Below are 14,613 nucleotides of genomic sequence, written 5' to 3'. Positions count from 1 at the left end.
CCGCTCATTGGCCCGGCTGTTTGTGTATCCCGCGATCAGCTGGCGTGCGGGGCGGGGGCGGTTGCGGCTACTGTGCCAGCGAGAGCTCCGGGGCCTGGGGCATCGGGGGGCGCTTTGGTGACAGCAAACAGGTTCAGCCGGGGGAAGGGAGGGAGGAAAAGCCCCAGAAAGAAGGAACCCAGCCAGGTCCAGCCAAAGCCGGAAGAGCGAGATGAAGTTCCAGTACAAAGAAGATCATCCTTTCGAGTACAGGAAAAAGGAGGGCGAGAAGATCCGAAAGAAGTATCCGGACCGAGTCCCAGTAAGTGCCCCCCGGCCTGGGGTCTCTGATGGCAGGGTGCTGAGCTTTGTTTTATCCGGGGGTTATAGGTTTGGAAGGGTGTGTGTGTGTGTTGGGGGCAGGGTAAGGATAGGACTGCAGGCTGGGTTTGCTATTTTTGTGCTGATCTGTTTTTAAATCTTCCTTTCTGTGTACTGAGCCGCTTTTCTAGGCCCGGATCCTAGTCATGTTACTTAGACATCTAGGTCCTGGGCTATAGGGTTATATCCAGATGAAGAACTGTAGGCTTTGATGTGTTTGTACTGGTGATGGGGTGGAAGCTGCCCCTCCTTCCCTCCCCCATCAGCCGCAGCACTGTGGTAGGGTAAATGCTGCTAATCTTTTTTATGGCAGTCTGTGCGCATGGGGGTGGGGGTGGGGAAGGAACCAACCATTTGCTCTACAAAAATGGAGGAAAGCATTGGAAAGTGGAATAAGGGGAATCCTTCGCAGAAAACTGCACAATGTCATTTGGGTGTCTTCCTTTTATTTCTAAATAGTGTGCTCTCTTCCAGCCCCTCTTTTCAATGCAGTCTTGCTTCCTTCTTGCCCTTGGCTCTGAGAAATAATTGAAGCAACCCCTCAATTGTTTGCCCTTCTGTGTAATGTCCTTGTGGAAAAAGCCATTGCATAGAAAACAAGGTCATGGTCTCCCCACCTCACTGCGCTTCCTCATCCTTCCGTCCCTTTGGAGAGCTTCTATCATTCTAATTATTAATAATAATTAAGAAATGGAATGGTGAGCAGAGCTCATTAGTAATCTTTGGCCCTTTTCATTAGATGTTTTCAAAACGTTCTTTCTTTTAATCCCTACTGGAGGCCTCTGTCCTAGATTTACCATTCAGGGTACAGCTTTCTAAAACAGTCTGCTCTCCCCCATGGATCCAACGGGGGGAGATGCTGCAAATGATGTATGATTCAGTGCTCCATTTCAGCACCCTTTTATGAGAGGTCTTCTGGTTGTGCTTGCACAAGTAGGAGCACAGGTGCATGGGCAGAGCTGTGTGCAAGTCACAAGGCTGGAGCAGCAGGTGCAGTGCTGGTGCTAGTCAGGAGTGAGGTGATGGCCTCCATGTCTTTGGACCAAAATGGCCGGGGGCACTGTAAATCAGGAGCTGTGACGGAGTGTGAGCACTAGAATAGCAGGCTGTGCTGAAGATCATGATGGATGTGTCTGAGAGCACCTTGTGCGGCACTAAAGACCACAATAGCAAGAGGTGAGGAGGGAGGTCAAGGCTCGGGGACACCAACGGAGTTGTGCAGAGGATCCAGGTCTAAAATAGCAACATGTGCCATGGCTTGAGATGAAGGAGAAAAGCCATGTGGGGAGGCCTGTGTCTGGAGTAACAGGAAGAGGTTCCTTTGGCTGTGATGGAAATAACTTCCTGAAAATCACTGACAGTCATAGAAAATAACCAGAAATGGCAGACAGGGCTCCTTGCATCAGCTCTGTGTCTACCCTTCCTGACAGCTGAATCCCTGGTGATGACGTCCCTTCAGCCGCTTACACTGCAGTGCCCTGGTGCATCTCAGCATTTTAGCAGAGATTAAACTGTTGGCACAGTCCCACATTACAGCAGACACCGCCCAGCAGTAGCAAGATCCAGAGATGACCTGTATTTACCCTTTGGTATTTCTTCCCCTCCCCTTTGTCCAGATGTCTGTCTCTGCATTTCTACAGCCAGGTTTTCAAACCTTTGGGATCAGAACCAGTGCAGAGAGTGAAAGAAGAGGAGATAATGTTGCAGAAACAATCTGTGAATGGTGTGGGATTATTTGGGGAAGGTGGTAGGTCCTGAGAATGGATACCTGGGCCATGTCCAGACAAGCATGGCCGTGCGGTATGTGGCAGTGCAGACCCATCTGCAATGCCATGCACCTTGCATTCAGGTGTTTCCCGTTGTGCTACCTCGCAGTGCAGGGGGTGGGGGGTTTGAACCCTGAAGATCCAGGGGTCAAAAAACCTGTGCAGAAATAAAGCAGGGCAGCACACAGCGTTGTGCGGCCCAAAACTGGAGCCTGGCCAGCCGGAGCCATGATCCAGCTGCCGGCCAGGCTTCAAACTGGAGGAGCGTCGTGGCTACAATTTCCTTGGCCCCCAGGACTCCAGGTGCTGGCCCCAGCAGCCTTACAGTTGCTGGCCCCAGCCTCCCTTATCCCACCCAGGGGAACCTGCCACCCTCCAGAGGGCTCATGACATGGACATTACTTGGGGACAACTAGCAGTGGCACAAGGTGTCCTGCTGATAGTTGTGCCCAGGGAATGAAATGTCCACGCTTGCCTGAACACAGTCCTGGTGGTACGTCATCCAGAAGAATTGGCTTCAATGAATATCCAGCCAGCCGAATAGCCACATCTTCTACTTACCTCCTTGCAAGATGAAATCTCTCAACCTCTGAATCACACCACTTTCTGGGGCTTGGTCACCCCATTACTATTCCTTACTTACCCTGAGGCCTACACTCCTCTATCCCCAAAAGTCATATTTAGATTCACCCTCCTATGTCAAGTTCATTAGTTCACTATTGTTTTTACAAGTTTTTCTTTGGCTTTAGTCTGGAAAACCTTAGGGAAGAAGTCATTCACTCCTATGTTCTTTCCCACTTCCTCCCAGATGGCACAGTTCCTTGTAGCAATGCCACTATTCTTCATGTGGCAGGCAAACGTGCTGCTCAAGTCCCCCAAATCATCCTTCTTCACCATGCCATTCTCACATTTAATATGGCGTCTTTACAGATATCTGTGCGCAAACATATCCCCATCCCCAGGATGCAACATCCCCCTCCCCAAAACATAAATGCATTTCAGCTGCTGAGTCATTCAGGACTGTGAAGATACCTATGCAGATGCCCTTGTTTTACGCTGGCCTGTAATTTTCTTTGTCCTTAGTTCTTGGGATTCTAACATTAAATTCATCTCAAGTGACTTTAGTTAGAGCACTGAGAACTCAGTACACCTGGAAATTGGGTCTAAAATCTCTCCAGTCAAATACTTAACATTACAGAACAGGTTTGAATGCTGGAGTCTAAGACTCTTTGTTTCCTTTTTTTGTTTTCTTTCTCTGAATTGGGGAGAGCAGAGGGATTTCAGCCTCTGGCTGTTAAAATGAGTCAAAATGGCTTCTGCCATTTTGTTTGGAATGACAGGCCACATAATTTATATTGTGGGCCCAGTCTTTCTCAAGTAGCCAAAGCAGAGAATTCCAAGGGAAAAATTGTTTCCTACTTTTTCAATGGCTTGCTGTCCAAAAAAAAATCTAATCAAATTCTGAGTTTGCCAAATCTCTCTCAGCTTTCGAAGTATTGATCACATTTAACTTAAAAGACTTTTACCTAGCTCTGAGTAGAGAGATAATTTCCATAGTTCTTTGCTTGCTAATATACATGTGCCTCAGATTCTTTTGTACAGCACATACTGGTAATTAACCAGTGGAACTTGGTGTCACAGGATATGAGGGAGATCAAGTCTAGTAGGTATACACATTTACATGGATAATAAAACATCCACAGTTATACTAGGCGGGATCAAACCATTATGAAGAATATAATCCCTTATGTCTGGGATATCAACTACCCATTTGCTAATTGGGTTGGGAAGAAATTTCCCCAGTGAGCCATATTCCATTGTAAGGTTTTAGGGTTTTTTTCTTTTTCCTGGGAAGAATGTGGCATGGGCTGCCATAGGAGGCTGGATACTGGACTTCATGGGTGATCAGTCTGTTCTTATTTTACCGTCTTAAATTTAATCCTTACATCTGTTCCTCCAGGCTGTACAGTGATGCCTTCTGTCCCAGTCCTGAGCTCTCCATTCAGTTCTACGTGTTGCCCCTCAGTGCTGCCATATGTGTTGCCCCTCAGTCCTGCTTCACAGAAGTTGGTTCTTCAGCATAACTTGAGATGATTTCCATGGGCCTGGCAAAACCATCTCCCTGAAAGGGCATCTGGTGTTTCTGTTGTCTTTCTTATGGTTCTCACTCTATGTTTCTTTCTCTCCAGGTTATTGTTGAGAAGGCGCCTAAAGCCAGAGTACCTGACCTTGACAAAAGGAAGTATCTTGTGCCTTCTGACCTCACAGGTAACAAACCCCTCCCCCTTTTTCTTATGTCTTGTAATGAGACATTCCCAGGAGTCCTTTGTATCCCAGTGGGATCAACACAAGAATCTTCTTTGCTGGGAGAATAAATAACGCCCCCATCATGCTGTGCATCTAGTACAGGGGTGGACAAAATACAGGCCACAGGCTGGATCCAGCCTGCCAGTTGATTGTATCTGGCCTGTGACTGCCCCAGTAGAGCTCTACCCAGGGCAGCCTGCACCATGCTCCTGCCCACACCTGCCCTGTGCCCACTGATGGTACTGCCCCAGCCCCGAGCAATGCACATAGGTCCCTTCTGACCCTAGAAACTATGAAACTATGAGTGGGTGGCAGGCAGCCCCACCAGGAATCTGAGTAGATCATCTAGTCCGACTCCCTGCCATGGCAGGAAAGAGTACTGGGGTCAAACGACCCCAGCAAGGTGTACATCTAGGTGTACACTCAGCGGCTCGTAGGTGGCTGCTCATCATGCCAGGCAGCCAAGTGGGTGGAAAGCAGCTGAGAGCTAGAGCTGGAGCCCCTTGTGCTGGGGCAGGAGCTGCTTGGCTACAACTTCCCCCACATCTGGCTGGGCATATGATGCCCTGTGCTACCTGCTGCCTGGAGTGGCACAGCAGGGGCAAAAGAAGGTGAAGGGGCCACAGGAGGTAGTGGTATCCAAGCAGTACGCAGATAGCTGCAGCAGGAGCTGCAGCAGTCCCACTGGAAACCTGTGCATGCTGGCTCCAGCTGGGGTGGTGCTATTGATGGATGTGGGTGGGAGCACAGCACAGGCTGCCCTCGGCAGGAGCAGGCAGAGCTCAGCCCCACCTGCACTGCACCAAACCACTCTGCTTGGGTGAGCTTTGCTGCACGCATCTCCTGCCTCTCTCCCCTCACCCCCAGCTGGCACCTAGGACCTAGCATGCAGGCAACCCCCCACACACATGTGGGCACTCCTCCCCACCCCCACCCTCAACACACAGAGTATGCAAAAAGTAAGCCTTTATTCTGACCTATTATGCAATCGCTTCTATATCCCCTATGCAAATTCACACCAATCAGGACAAAAATATTTCTTGAAATAAAATTAAAATATTTTATAGTAGATGTTTGCTTTTTAGTATATGATTTGTTTTTTTTAAATCTACGATTTGTTAAAATGATATTTTTCTGAAAGGTTTTATGTGTGTGGCCCTTGATGGCTCACCAAAACTCATTAAGTGGCCTTCCAGTCAAAATAATTGCCCACCGCTGATCTAGTTCTAAGCTAGGAGTTAGGACTCCTGGGTTCTTTTCTCACCTCTGCTGCTGATTTGGATGCTTCTTAATACTGCCTTACCTCAGCTTCCCCATCTTTCATCATTGCGCAAATTAATTTCACAAGTGGGTTGGTCTGTTTAATTACAGTACATAAAGTACTATGAAATCTGATGAATGGCCCTCTTGGTATTCTAATGATGGCACTGGGTATGTGTGTCACTGGTGACTTCTTTTGTAATAAGAATAACTTTGCTGTGTAACATACACTTGGATAGAATTAACAGCCCAAGAGGATTTATCTCGGGGTGGGCAAAATGCAGCCTGGCCCATGGGACCTCTAAAAAATTTAGAAAATTAATATACATCTGCCCCTGGCTGCCTGTCATGTGGCCCTCGATAACTTGCCAAAACTCAGTAAGCAGCCCTCCACCTGAAATAATTGCCCACCCGATTTATCTTGAACTAAAGTAGTCAAAGACTGTCATTGGAAAATATTCCTCTTCTGTTTTGTCAGTTCTCAAAATAGCCGCACCGTGAAATTCTTCATGCCGCTTGATTTGTAGCATGACAGCCATGAAGTTCCACTTCCAAGCAACCATGGGTTGGTTACCGGGTGTGGTTAAACCTGCTTCTGTTTTGGACCATGAAAAGGAAAATATTGTGAATCGATTAAAGAAAATCCCCCCCCCTCCCTGCAGTTTATAATTAACCATGGAACTCATTCCCATGGAACAAGGTTTAAGTGAATACTGAGTATGGATTAAACAAGTTTTATGAGTTAGAGTACCATCTGCCATGACACTAAGGGAAAATTTACAAGGACCTTCAGCCCAAAGGATTTAATGATTAAGCTGGTCATATGCTCAGTAGGGTTGATTCTTCCCCTCCTCATAGAGAAGCACTGAGTGCTAGAATAAAGTAAAAGCTGCGAATAGAAGCCTAGATATAGGAGAAGCCAGTGGTCTGAGCCAGTAAGAGGGGAAACAGAGATACCACCGTAATCTAAGCACTGGACAGCCCTGGGAAAGCTGCAAGTGGTCCATGGATGTGGGTGAATCTCTGATCTTTCCTGGAATGCTTGTTGTCTCTGGGTTCTGTTTCCCTTTTAGCATTGTTTGTTTATTCCCAGTCTTTATATAATGCCTGTGGTCTGTTTTTATGGTGAAACTGAAAATAAACTGGGCCCAAAGGGAAATTCGTTAAATCAAAATGATTTGAATTCTGCTGAAGAAGATTGGAATTGGAACATCGGTCGAAATATTGCTTCTGATCTTTTTGTCTGCAACGAGACAACCTGGGACCCCACCAAGCCCTGACCAGCCTTGAAATCTAGACATTTCAGATGTAGCACTGGACTTTTTACCTTAGGGCCTGTCTTCTGCTTAAACTTATGCTTTCTGATAATAAGATGTCAGTAAATCGCTTCTCGGCCTCTTGAAGGCTCAGATCGAGCGAAAACATTTACTTTTCTTCCTCCAAGGGGTCAGGTGTCCTGAGGGTGAGGGCATCTCAGGGGAAAGCTGTTGTGGGAGCAACTGGCTTACAAATTGGTCTTTTTCTTAAACATGTATCCCAGGCCACTCCCTCAGCCGCTGGTTGAGTGGCCTGGGACTGGGATGACAGGAGGACTGCAGGGCAGGGTTGAAGGGAACTGGCAGAACTGCTTGAGAAACCTAGGACTGAGATAGTAGGGGATGTACAAGTTAATATCAAATTGTACTGGCTCAGGCATATGTGCATTGTCTGTATTCTCTGGGTGTTCTCTCTCTCTGATCCTTGAGTTTGAATCACTTCCCCTCCATTCTTTTTTTTTCTCTTCCTCGTCCCTCTTCAGTTGGCCAGTTCTACTTCTTAATCCGAAAGCGGATCCACCTGAGGCCAGAGGATGCCCTTTTCTTCTTTGTCAATAACACCATTCCTCCTACCAGTGCTACCATGGGCCAGTTGTACGAGGTAAGTCCCACCCATCTCTTCAATTTATTGACCCCAAGTAAGTAACTGTCTGCTTGGTGAGCACAGCTGACATCTTTCCATGGGCCTCTTGCTCTGTGTGACTGCACTGTATAACTCCTGTTTTCTTGCAGTGCCTCTTCAAGTGCAACACTGTGCCCATGGCCTGTTTTCCACTGGCTTTTGAGCATAACAGCAGAATGGGACATTCCCACAACGGGCTTGGAAGAGGTTGGCAGGGGGTCCAACTTCTAATACTTGTATTAGCAAATCCATGCTCACTGCAAGAATGTTACATTAGGCAGCTGTGCAGCTTCCCCACCATGACAATAGCATTGTTATAGGGCAGATTTCATCCCAGTTCTTCCAGCACAATTTTTTGGCAGGCCTGGTGGCCTAGTGGCTAGAGCCCCAGGCTGGGAGAAAGGCCTCCAGGATTCTGAGAGGTGCTGCTAATTTTTTAATAGTGGCCTATTACAAATAAGCATTTGTTCACAGCTCTGAAGGAAGGAGTAGCTGGAGAACCAATTCTTTGGCTTTCCTTCTTAAGCAAAAACATTTTCCCAACAGCTCTGGGCAGACAGAGCTTTATGATGAGTGCAAATTTTGTGACAGTTCATTCTCTTTGTATCTAGACAAACATGTTGAGTTTATTGCTGTTTTATAGTCTGAAATCTGTGAGTGAAGACCTCCTAAGGAAGTCTGCCTTTCACTTGCCAATCTTTACAGAACCCCTTGGCACTTGGTACCATTTGGTCCCTTTTAAAATCACGTAATTTGTCCCTGAGAAGGATTTCTGTGAGCCCTGATGGCTTTAGCTCTTACAAGCCTGGTTTGTTGACTGAGACAACAGGATGAATCTGTTTGAAGGAGGGAAGTTGCCCTGCATTTCCCTTTGTTTTGGAAGTGGCATTGCAACCTCTCTCAAGTCCCATGCAGCACGTCATTTTCTACCAAGAGGCTCCACCTAAATTTGAAAAATGTGACAGAAGATGAATATGCTAAGACCAGTTTTCACACTTTGGCACCCCATGATACATGCTAGCTGTCAGAACTGAGATATCACATATGAGACAATGGGCTTCTCTCTGTCTCCCTAATAATGCTTATTCCCACTGGAGAATATTCAGTGGAGCTGCAGATTTAAACATCTGTAAAACGCCGAGGTCCTCAAGAGCTACTATTTACTTGTAACTTGTCCTCAGTTGCTCTTCCTGATCTAAAGGCCTTATTCTGAAAGATGCTGACTGTATCTTCTGTTGGCTTACCTCCTATCCCAGCTATTCTCAGAGTTAGGACTCTGGTGCCAAGTGTCAGATTGGAAGCTGAGACCCTGTGTCCCCCATGTTCTTCATTGCAGCTTGCCAATGACACATGCATGGAACAATCATTTTTGTCCTTCTGTCAGCCGTTGGGGGAGGTCTGTTTTTTGTGAATGAGAGAACTTACCTTTTTGTAATTGACCATAGAGAAGAGCATGACATAGAGATTCTAGGAAGGAAGTGAGAAATGGAAAAAAAAATCTTCGTGTGTCTTGCTGTTCTAGGGGTCCCTAGGGTGGGACTTGCGTGTAAGGTGAACGTCAGCTTTGACCTCCCTCCATCTGTTTTTTTTTTTCTCTCCCCTACCACCTTTAGGATAACCATGAGGAGGACTATTTTCTCTATGTGGCCTACAGTGATGAGAGTGTCTACGGCAAGTGAGCTCCGGTCCGATCCGGTCCGGGCATGCAGGCATGATGGACTGACAAGACTGGTTTGTGGGGAGGGGGGGGTTACATCAGAGAGGAGGAAAGAGAAAGAGTAAGAAGAGGAACACAGAACTGGAAACAAACCACATACATAATGCCGCCATTTTCATGCATTTATTATCGTTGTTATTTTTCAAGCAGGGTGGGAGAGGACATGGCTAGCTGGAGTGACCTGATGAGGAGGTTCTGAGCAGTGGGATGCGAGGAAATTTCCCCACATCTCCATCCTTCCCTCCCATCCTCCCTGCCATGGGTGGGAATTCTCTTAGCTAGTAGCGGACTGTTAGGCAACCAGACTGACTGACTGTCATCATAGCAGTGGGGAAAGGAGGAGGGAGGGACTACAGGGAGGCAGCAGTCTGTGTGCCCATTCCTTAGATGAGGGAGGCGGTCCTGGAGCCGTGTCCTTGTCATACCTTACCTTCACTATCTTTCACAATAAGTCTGGGGTGTGCCATGCACGCTGGCGCTCTTGATGTGCTCCTGTGCTCCGGCTGTCCCTATAGTGACAATATTCACTCCATCTTGATACATGTGAAAGAGTTCTGGTAGGGCTGGTATAACATGCCCTGCCCTATTTCAGTGCTAACCTTTCCATCACCGGTGGTCATTTATTCTTCACGTTGAGGTGCAGGAGGAAGAGTTTTAAGTGTGTGTACGCTTTTAAATAACAATTGCATTGAAGTGCTGGACCTCCCTTGTTCCTTACAATGCACCCCAAACAGATAGAATCGTTGAAATATCAGGCCAGAAGAGACCATCTGTCATCACTTAATCCATCCCCCTGCTGTGAGGCAAGATCAGGTACATAAGAACACCCTTGACAGGTGTTTGTCTAAACAGCTCTTAATGTCCATGATGACAGGGTTTCAGTCTCCCTAGGTAGCTTGTTCCCTTGCTTGCACATCTTTCTTGCCAGATAGTTTTCTTGATAGCTAAGCAAAATCTCCCTTGGCTGCAGATTAAGCTGATTTTTCTTCTTGTTGCACTCTCTGTTGGAGTAATGGATTTCTGTCTTCTTCCTTACAGTTTTTTTAGTTGAAGGCTGAAAAAAAATGGGGTTTTCTTATCTAACTCCTCTCTAATCATCTCTAGATCCTGGCATTCTCTTAAAAGAGCTATCTATTTCACTTTCCCACACAAGTGGTCCTTGGGACCTGTTTTTGGGCAAGGGTGCCACACCATGGCCACACAGGGTACTACTGCTTTGGGGAAAGGGGAGTCAAAACATCTAGGGCTGTATTATTTGAAGTCAGTGTTGGTCTTAAAGAGATTCCAGAGATTCCATCCTACGTGAGCCTTATGCTGAGATGCCAGAGCAGTGTATTTTCAGTGGCACAAATAGCAGATGTTCTCATAACTGCCATTGCTTTAACTGGAGACTTGGGATGGGAGGTGAGTTTTGAGGAAATTTCAGGTTGCGGGGTTTAATCGGTCATTAAATGTAATAATCTAAACATTCCTAAATCGGTAGCATCTGGATAGAGGGACCAACAGGAGGTGGGGGGGAAACAACAAAGGTGGAAAGGACAGATCCTGCATAAAGTGAGGAAACAGAGAGTGTTTGCCATAATATCATATGCAGATGGACCCCACCTCTCTCTTTTCCTGCATAGTTGGCCAGGGAGGAAGAGGTAAGAAATCTTAAGTTAGCACTTCATAGTGGCAAAGAAGCAAAGAAGTTGCTAGCCTCTGGTTAGGTGCCTGAAATCTGTTTTCCCTGCCCATCTTTCTCAACTGCTGTCCCACTGTTTTAAGAGCATACTGTGGATGAGGCAGGGAGGCACTGACGGCTGTGTGGGGAGCCCAACGCTGAGGGAGTACAGGGCATTTGTGGCTTTACCTGTACTAATATGCAGGCAGAACATAGGGCACAAGAGGAGAAATGTGTAAGCAAGCAATCCCCCTTTTGCACCTCATGAATTTAGGTTTCCTTTCCTGTCCCACACTTTCACAGGATGCTCAAGTCAGGGTGAACTTACACGTGTAACACCATTATTGGTTAGTTTGGTTCTACCAAGGATACCACAATGCTTTCCCCCCTTTTTGCCACCCCCCCCCCACACACACATTGCTTGGGGTGCTTCCCTATCCTCTGGGTGGAAATCCACATTGGCCTCTTCTTTCCATGAGCTCTGAACTTTCTGAAGGTTTAGAACATCCCCCCTGGGTAAAGCCATGTTGTGGGGGGCTGTGGAGGACTGTGTCCTTTTCTCCTTAAAGCTTATGCTTGCTTACCCACTTACCTGCACACACACATGTCCGCGTGCTGTCTTGCACTCATGCATGCTCTCATGCACGCGCAGAGGAGAGGCATCTGAAACTGGGAGTGCTTGATTCTGTGTTCAGACCTCTCCCCCCACCCCAACACCGCTGCTGGGTTATAAGTGACATCTGTGGGACTAACCTCAGCTGTGTGGTACACGTAGGGTTTTATGTTGATTTAGTTTATCTATTTTTTTTGTTTATTTTAACTGGATCGTGGCATTTACCTCTGTTTTTGCGCTAGTCCAATATTGTACAAGGCAATGATGAAAATTCTTTCTGTGATGGTTGTTCTAACCAGCTGCAGGTTCTTGTAAAATAAAGTTCATATGGTATGAGCTAAATCAATCAACCAATAAAGACACATTTGAAAAGTAGGGATTTGGTCTGGAATGGATATTTTTTTTCTAATTTCAGGTGACTGCAATACTTCTTTCCACTGTCAGATGGGATATGTCAGAGCTGCCCACAGGTGCACATCACTCCACTTTTATAATGTACCAAGGAATGTCTACATTACAGGCTTTCTGGTGGCATACAGTTGGCACTAGAGTGACTGTACTTGCCTGGGTGGCTTCTGGTGACTTCATGCAATTCCTCTACAACAGCTCTGCTGGTAAGGGGCATAATGCACTTGGGAAGGCACCAGCTGTTACAAGAGCCATGGCTGCCAGGAGAGTGAACAAGACACTTTATACATTCTTGTGGTTTCCCTGTGGCTTGCATATCTGGTTTGCTTTTCTGGCAGAAAGAAGATACTCTGCCCTGAGAGAAGCACTGTCAGTGTGGTCACAGCTTTGCCAGAGGAACCTAAGTTCCACTGGCAAAACTATAGAGCAAACCCAGAATCCATCTTTCAGGTGCAGTGCACGTGGGTATCCCACTCCACTACATGGGTCATATCCTTCTTTCTTGTGTGTGTGTCCAAGCTGTGCCATTTGGCACGGCTGTGAATTCTGAAGGGACTGAGAAGCCTGGGAGGACCTTGAAGGGTATAACATACACTGGGGGACATGCCTGAATGACAGCTTCTGAAAGAGCAACCGCATTAGGCGTGATCACTCTGCTTCTTCCCTGAGTCCACTACTGACCATAATGTGGCAAGAAACTAAGTAGGGGGCCTCAGTCTACCCCATGAACAGGGAAGCGGGGAGAGAGTGCTGAACTGGGAACCACTGAAATCTGGACCTGTCATGGTGGCAGACAAGGGCCTCTTCTTTGCAGATACAGCTATAGAAGAATACAGATATTTATATACTATAGCACAGAGCTATTCAACTGGCAGCCACAGGCCACATGGAGCCCATGAGGGGTTAAATTGTAGCCCCTGGGCTCTTTCTGCCCAGCCACTGCTCCCTCCACTTCTCTTGACTGAAAACAGCCAGAGTCTCTGGGGTCCACCTCCCTTGTCCTGCTGCTGCTTCTTGTGTCCACTTCAGGGAACAGCAGCCATGTGTGTCCCATGTGCCATGCATGTCCCCTATGCCTTCCAAATAGTGGCAACTTTCCTCGATTCCCTTGTCACCTTTGACAATACAATAGAACTCAATGAAGGGCCAACCCGCTTTCAGTGCCATGATGTAGATTGTTTTTAACCTATTTGAAGATAAGATTTCTTAACCAGACTTTAATCATCTCCTGGAATTGGAGGTGCAAAGAACAATATTTACCACATTTCATTCTAAGAAATCCACTTTTGTTGGATGAGGCAGTGACAGAGGCATTGATCAGAGTGGTGAGCCAAGAAGAAAGGAGGCCTCCTGGAAGGATATAAAGCAGTGGACCCATATGGCCCATTGCTTATTATAGCACATTAAGTTAGGACCCAGCAGGCTCAGTCTCTACCCAAGTAGAAGGGGAGATATATATTTATTTTTTTTATATTTATTTTTTTCATTTTTAACTGCCATCCTCGCAAAAGTCAGGCTGGGATCAGGCCAGGCTTTTTCCATCTTGCCCATCATTACTATTAAATACAGGCCACCAACTGGAACTTAGTCTGCAATTCTGTTGATGGTACTTCAGAAGGGACTGGCTCCTGACCTGTGCTGCTTCTCCAGGGCAAACAGAAATATGGTGGAAGACTTGTGTCACTAAGATCTGGTTCTGACACTGAACAACCATGGAGTAGAAACACCAAATAGGACAGGGTCATGTTTGTGTCTGTTTTGGAGTCAAACCCTGTTTTTTACTTTAAGTGTTTGCTTTTTTTCCTGATATCTTTAGGGATTGGGGATTGTAAACTGAGGGATAATTTAGAGCACAGAGCCTGCTATGTTACTTTCTCCACTATAACAAAGCAAAGATGCAGCCTATGCAATAGTTTGGGGTTGGCTGGCATACAAGGATGTCTTGTATACACAATTAGCTGGGCTCATGTTTCTCACAGTCAAGAGGCAACTGTGTTGTAATGTATTTGGTGACAAAAATGTTCTTATGCAATGTTTTCTGTACTAGTGTTTTTCTAACGAGTTTGTGACACTGATGACCCATTCCCCACAAACACGAGACTGAGGTCCACAACAAGCTTTTCTTCACAACGATGCAACAATGATGTTTGTGTGTCTGTACCTATCATGCTGCCTAAATGGATTTGTACGTGTGCATTTGGATCAGGCTGGAAGCAAAAAGGTACCCAGGGAGAGCATGACAGAAATACAAAATGGACCTGGCTTATTGATTTACTTCATTAATAGGGAAAATCTGATCCTGTGCACAGATACTGCATGTAGTAATTTTGTTAATGTTTATCTGCCAAGCTTGATCAATAATATTATTAAAACTGGGCTGCAGAGAGATGTAGAGAAAGCTGGGGATCCTTCTGGTTAAAGGATAGTGGATAATTAATGAGATGCCTTGGGTTTAATTGCTGCACCTGGGATCCTTTGCATCCCTGGGGTCAATGCTTCATGTCAAACAAAAGGGTGTCAGAGGAAGGGGAAGGAAAGGGCTGGTCTTAGTCACAGGCAATGAATAGCTTCTGAGGATCCC

General features: G+C 46.4%; 1 protein-coding gene across 1 annotated transcript; it reads left to right on the top strand.

Annotated features, from left to right (window-relative positions):
* Window positions 1-42: 42 nt before the first annotated feature.
* LOC109319126 (gamma-aminobutyric acid receptor-associated protein-like 1) lies at window positions 43-11,999 on the top strand. Its single transcript, XM_019548636.1, has 4 exons — window positions 43-301; window positions 4,316-4,394; window positions 7,492-7,610; window positions 9,245-11,999. The coding sequence occupies exons 1-4, from the start codon at window positions 212-214 to the stop codon at window positions 9,308-9,310; spliced, it is 354 nt and encodes a 117-aa protein (XP_019404181.1). The 5' UTR covers window positions 43-211; the 3' UTR covers window positions 9,311-11,999.
* The last annotated feature ends 2,614 nt before the right edge of the window (window positions 12,000-14,613 follow it).

The sequence above is a fragment of the Crocodylus porosus genome, unplaced genomic scaffold (genome assembly GCF_001723895.1).
Source record: "Crocodylus porosus isolate Cpor-Errol unplaced genomic scaffold, CroPor_comp1, whole genome shotgun sequence".
NCBI classification, from domain to species: domain Eukaryota; kingdom Metazoa; phylum Chordata; order Crocodylia; family Crocodylidae; genus Crocodylus; species Crocodylus porosus.
Note: the sequence above shows the minus strand (reverse complement) of the source record. Positions and strands in the feature narration are given on the sequence as shown.

What these genes read in the sequence shown, in the direction of transcription:
- LOC109319126 (XM_019548636.1), top strand. Translation starts at nt 212, where the DNA reads ATGAAGTTCCAGTACAAAGAAGATCATCCTTTCGAGTACAGGAAAAAG. An exon ending in AGTATCCGGACCGAGTCCCA is followed by an intron (nt 302 to 4,315) that starts GTAAGTGCCCCC and finishes CTTTCTCTCCAG; the next exon opens with GTTATTGTTGAGAAGGCGCC. An exon ending in TGTGCCTTCTGACCTCACAG is followed by an intron (nt 4,395 to 7,491) that starts GTAACAAACCCC and finishes GTCCCTCTTCAG; the next exon opens with TTGGCCAGTTCTACTTCTTA.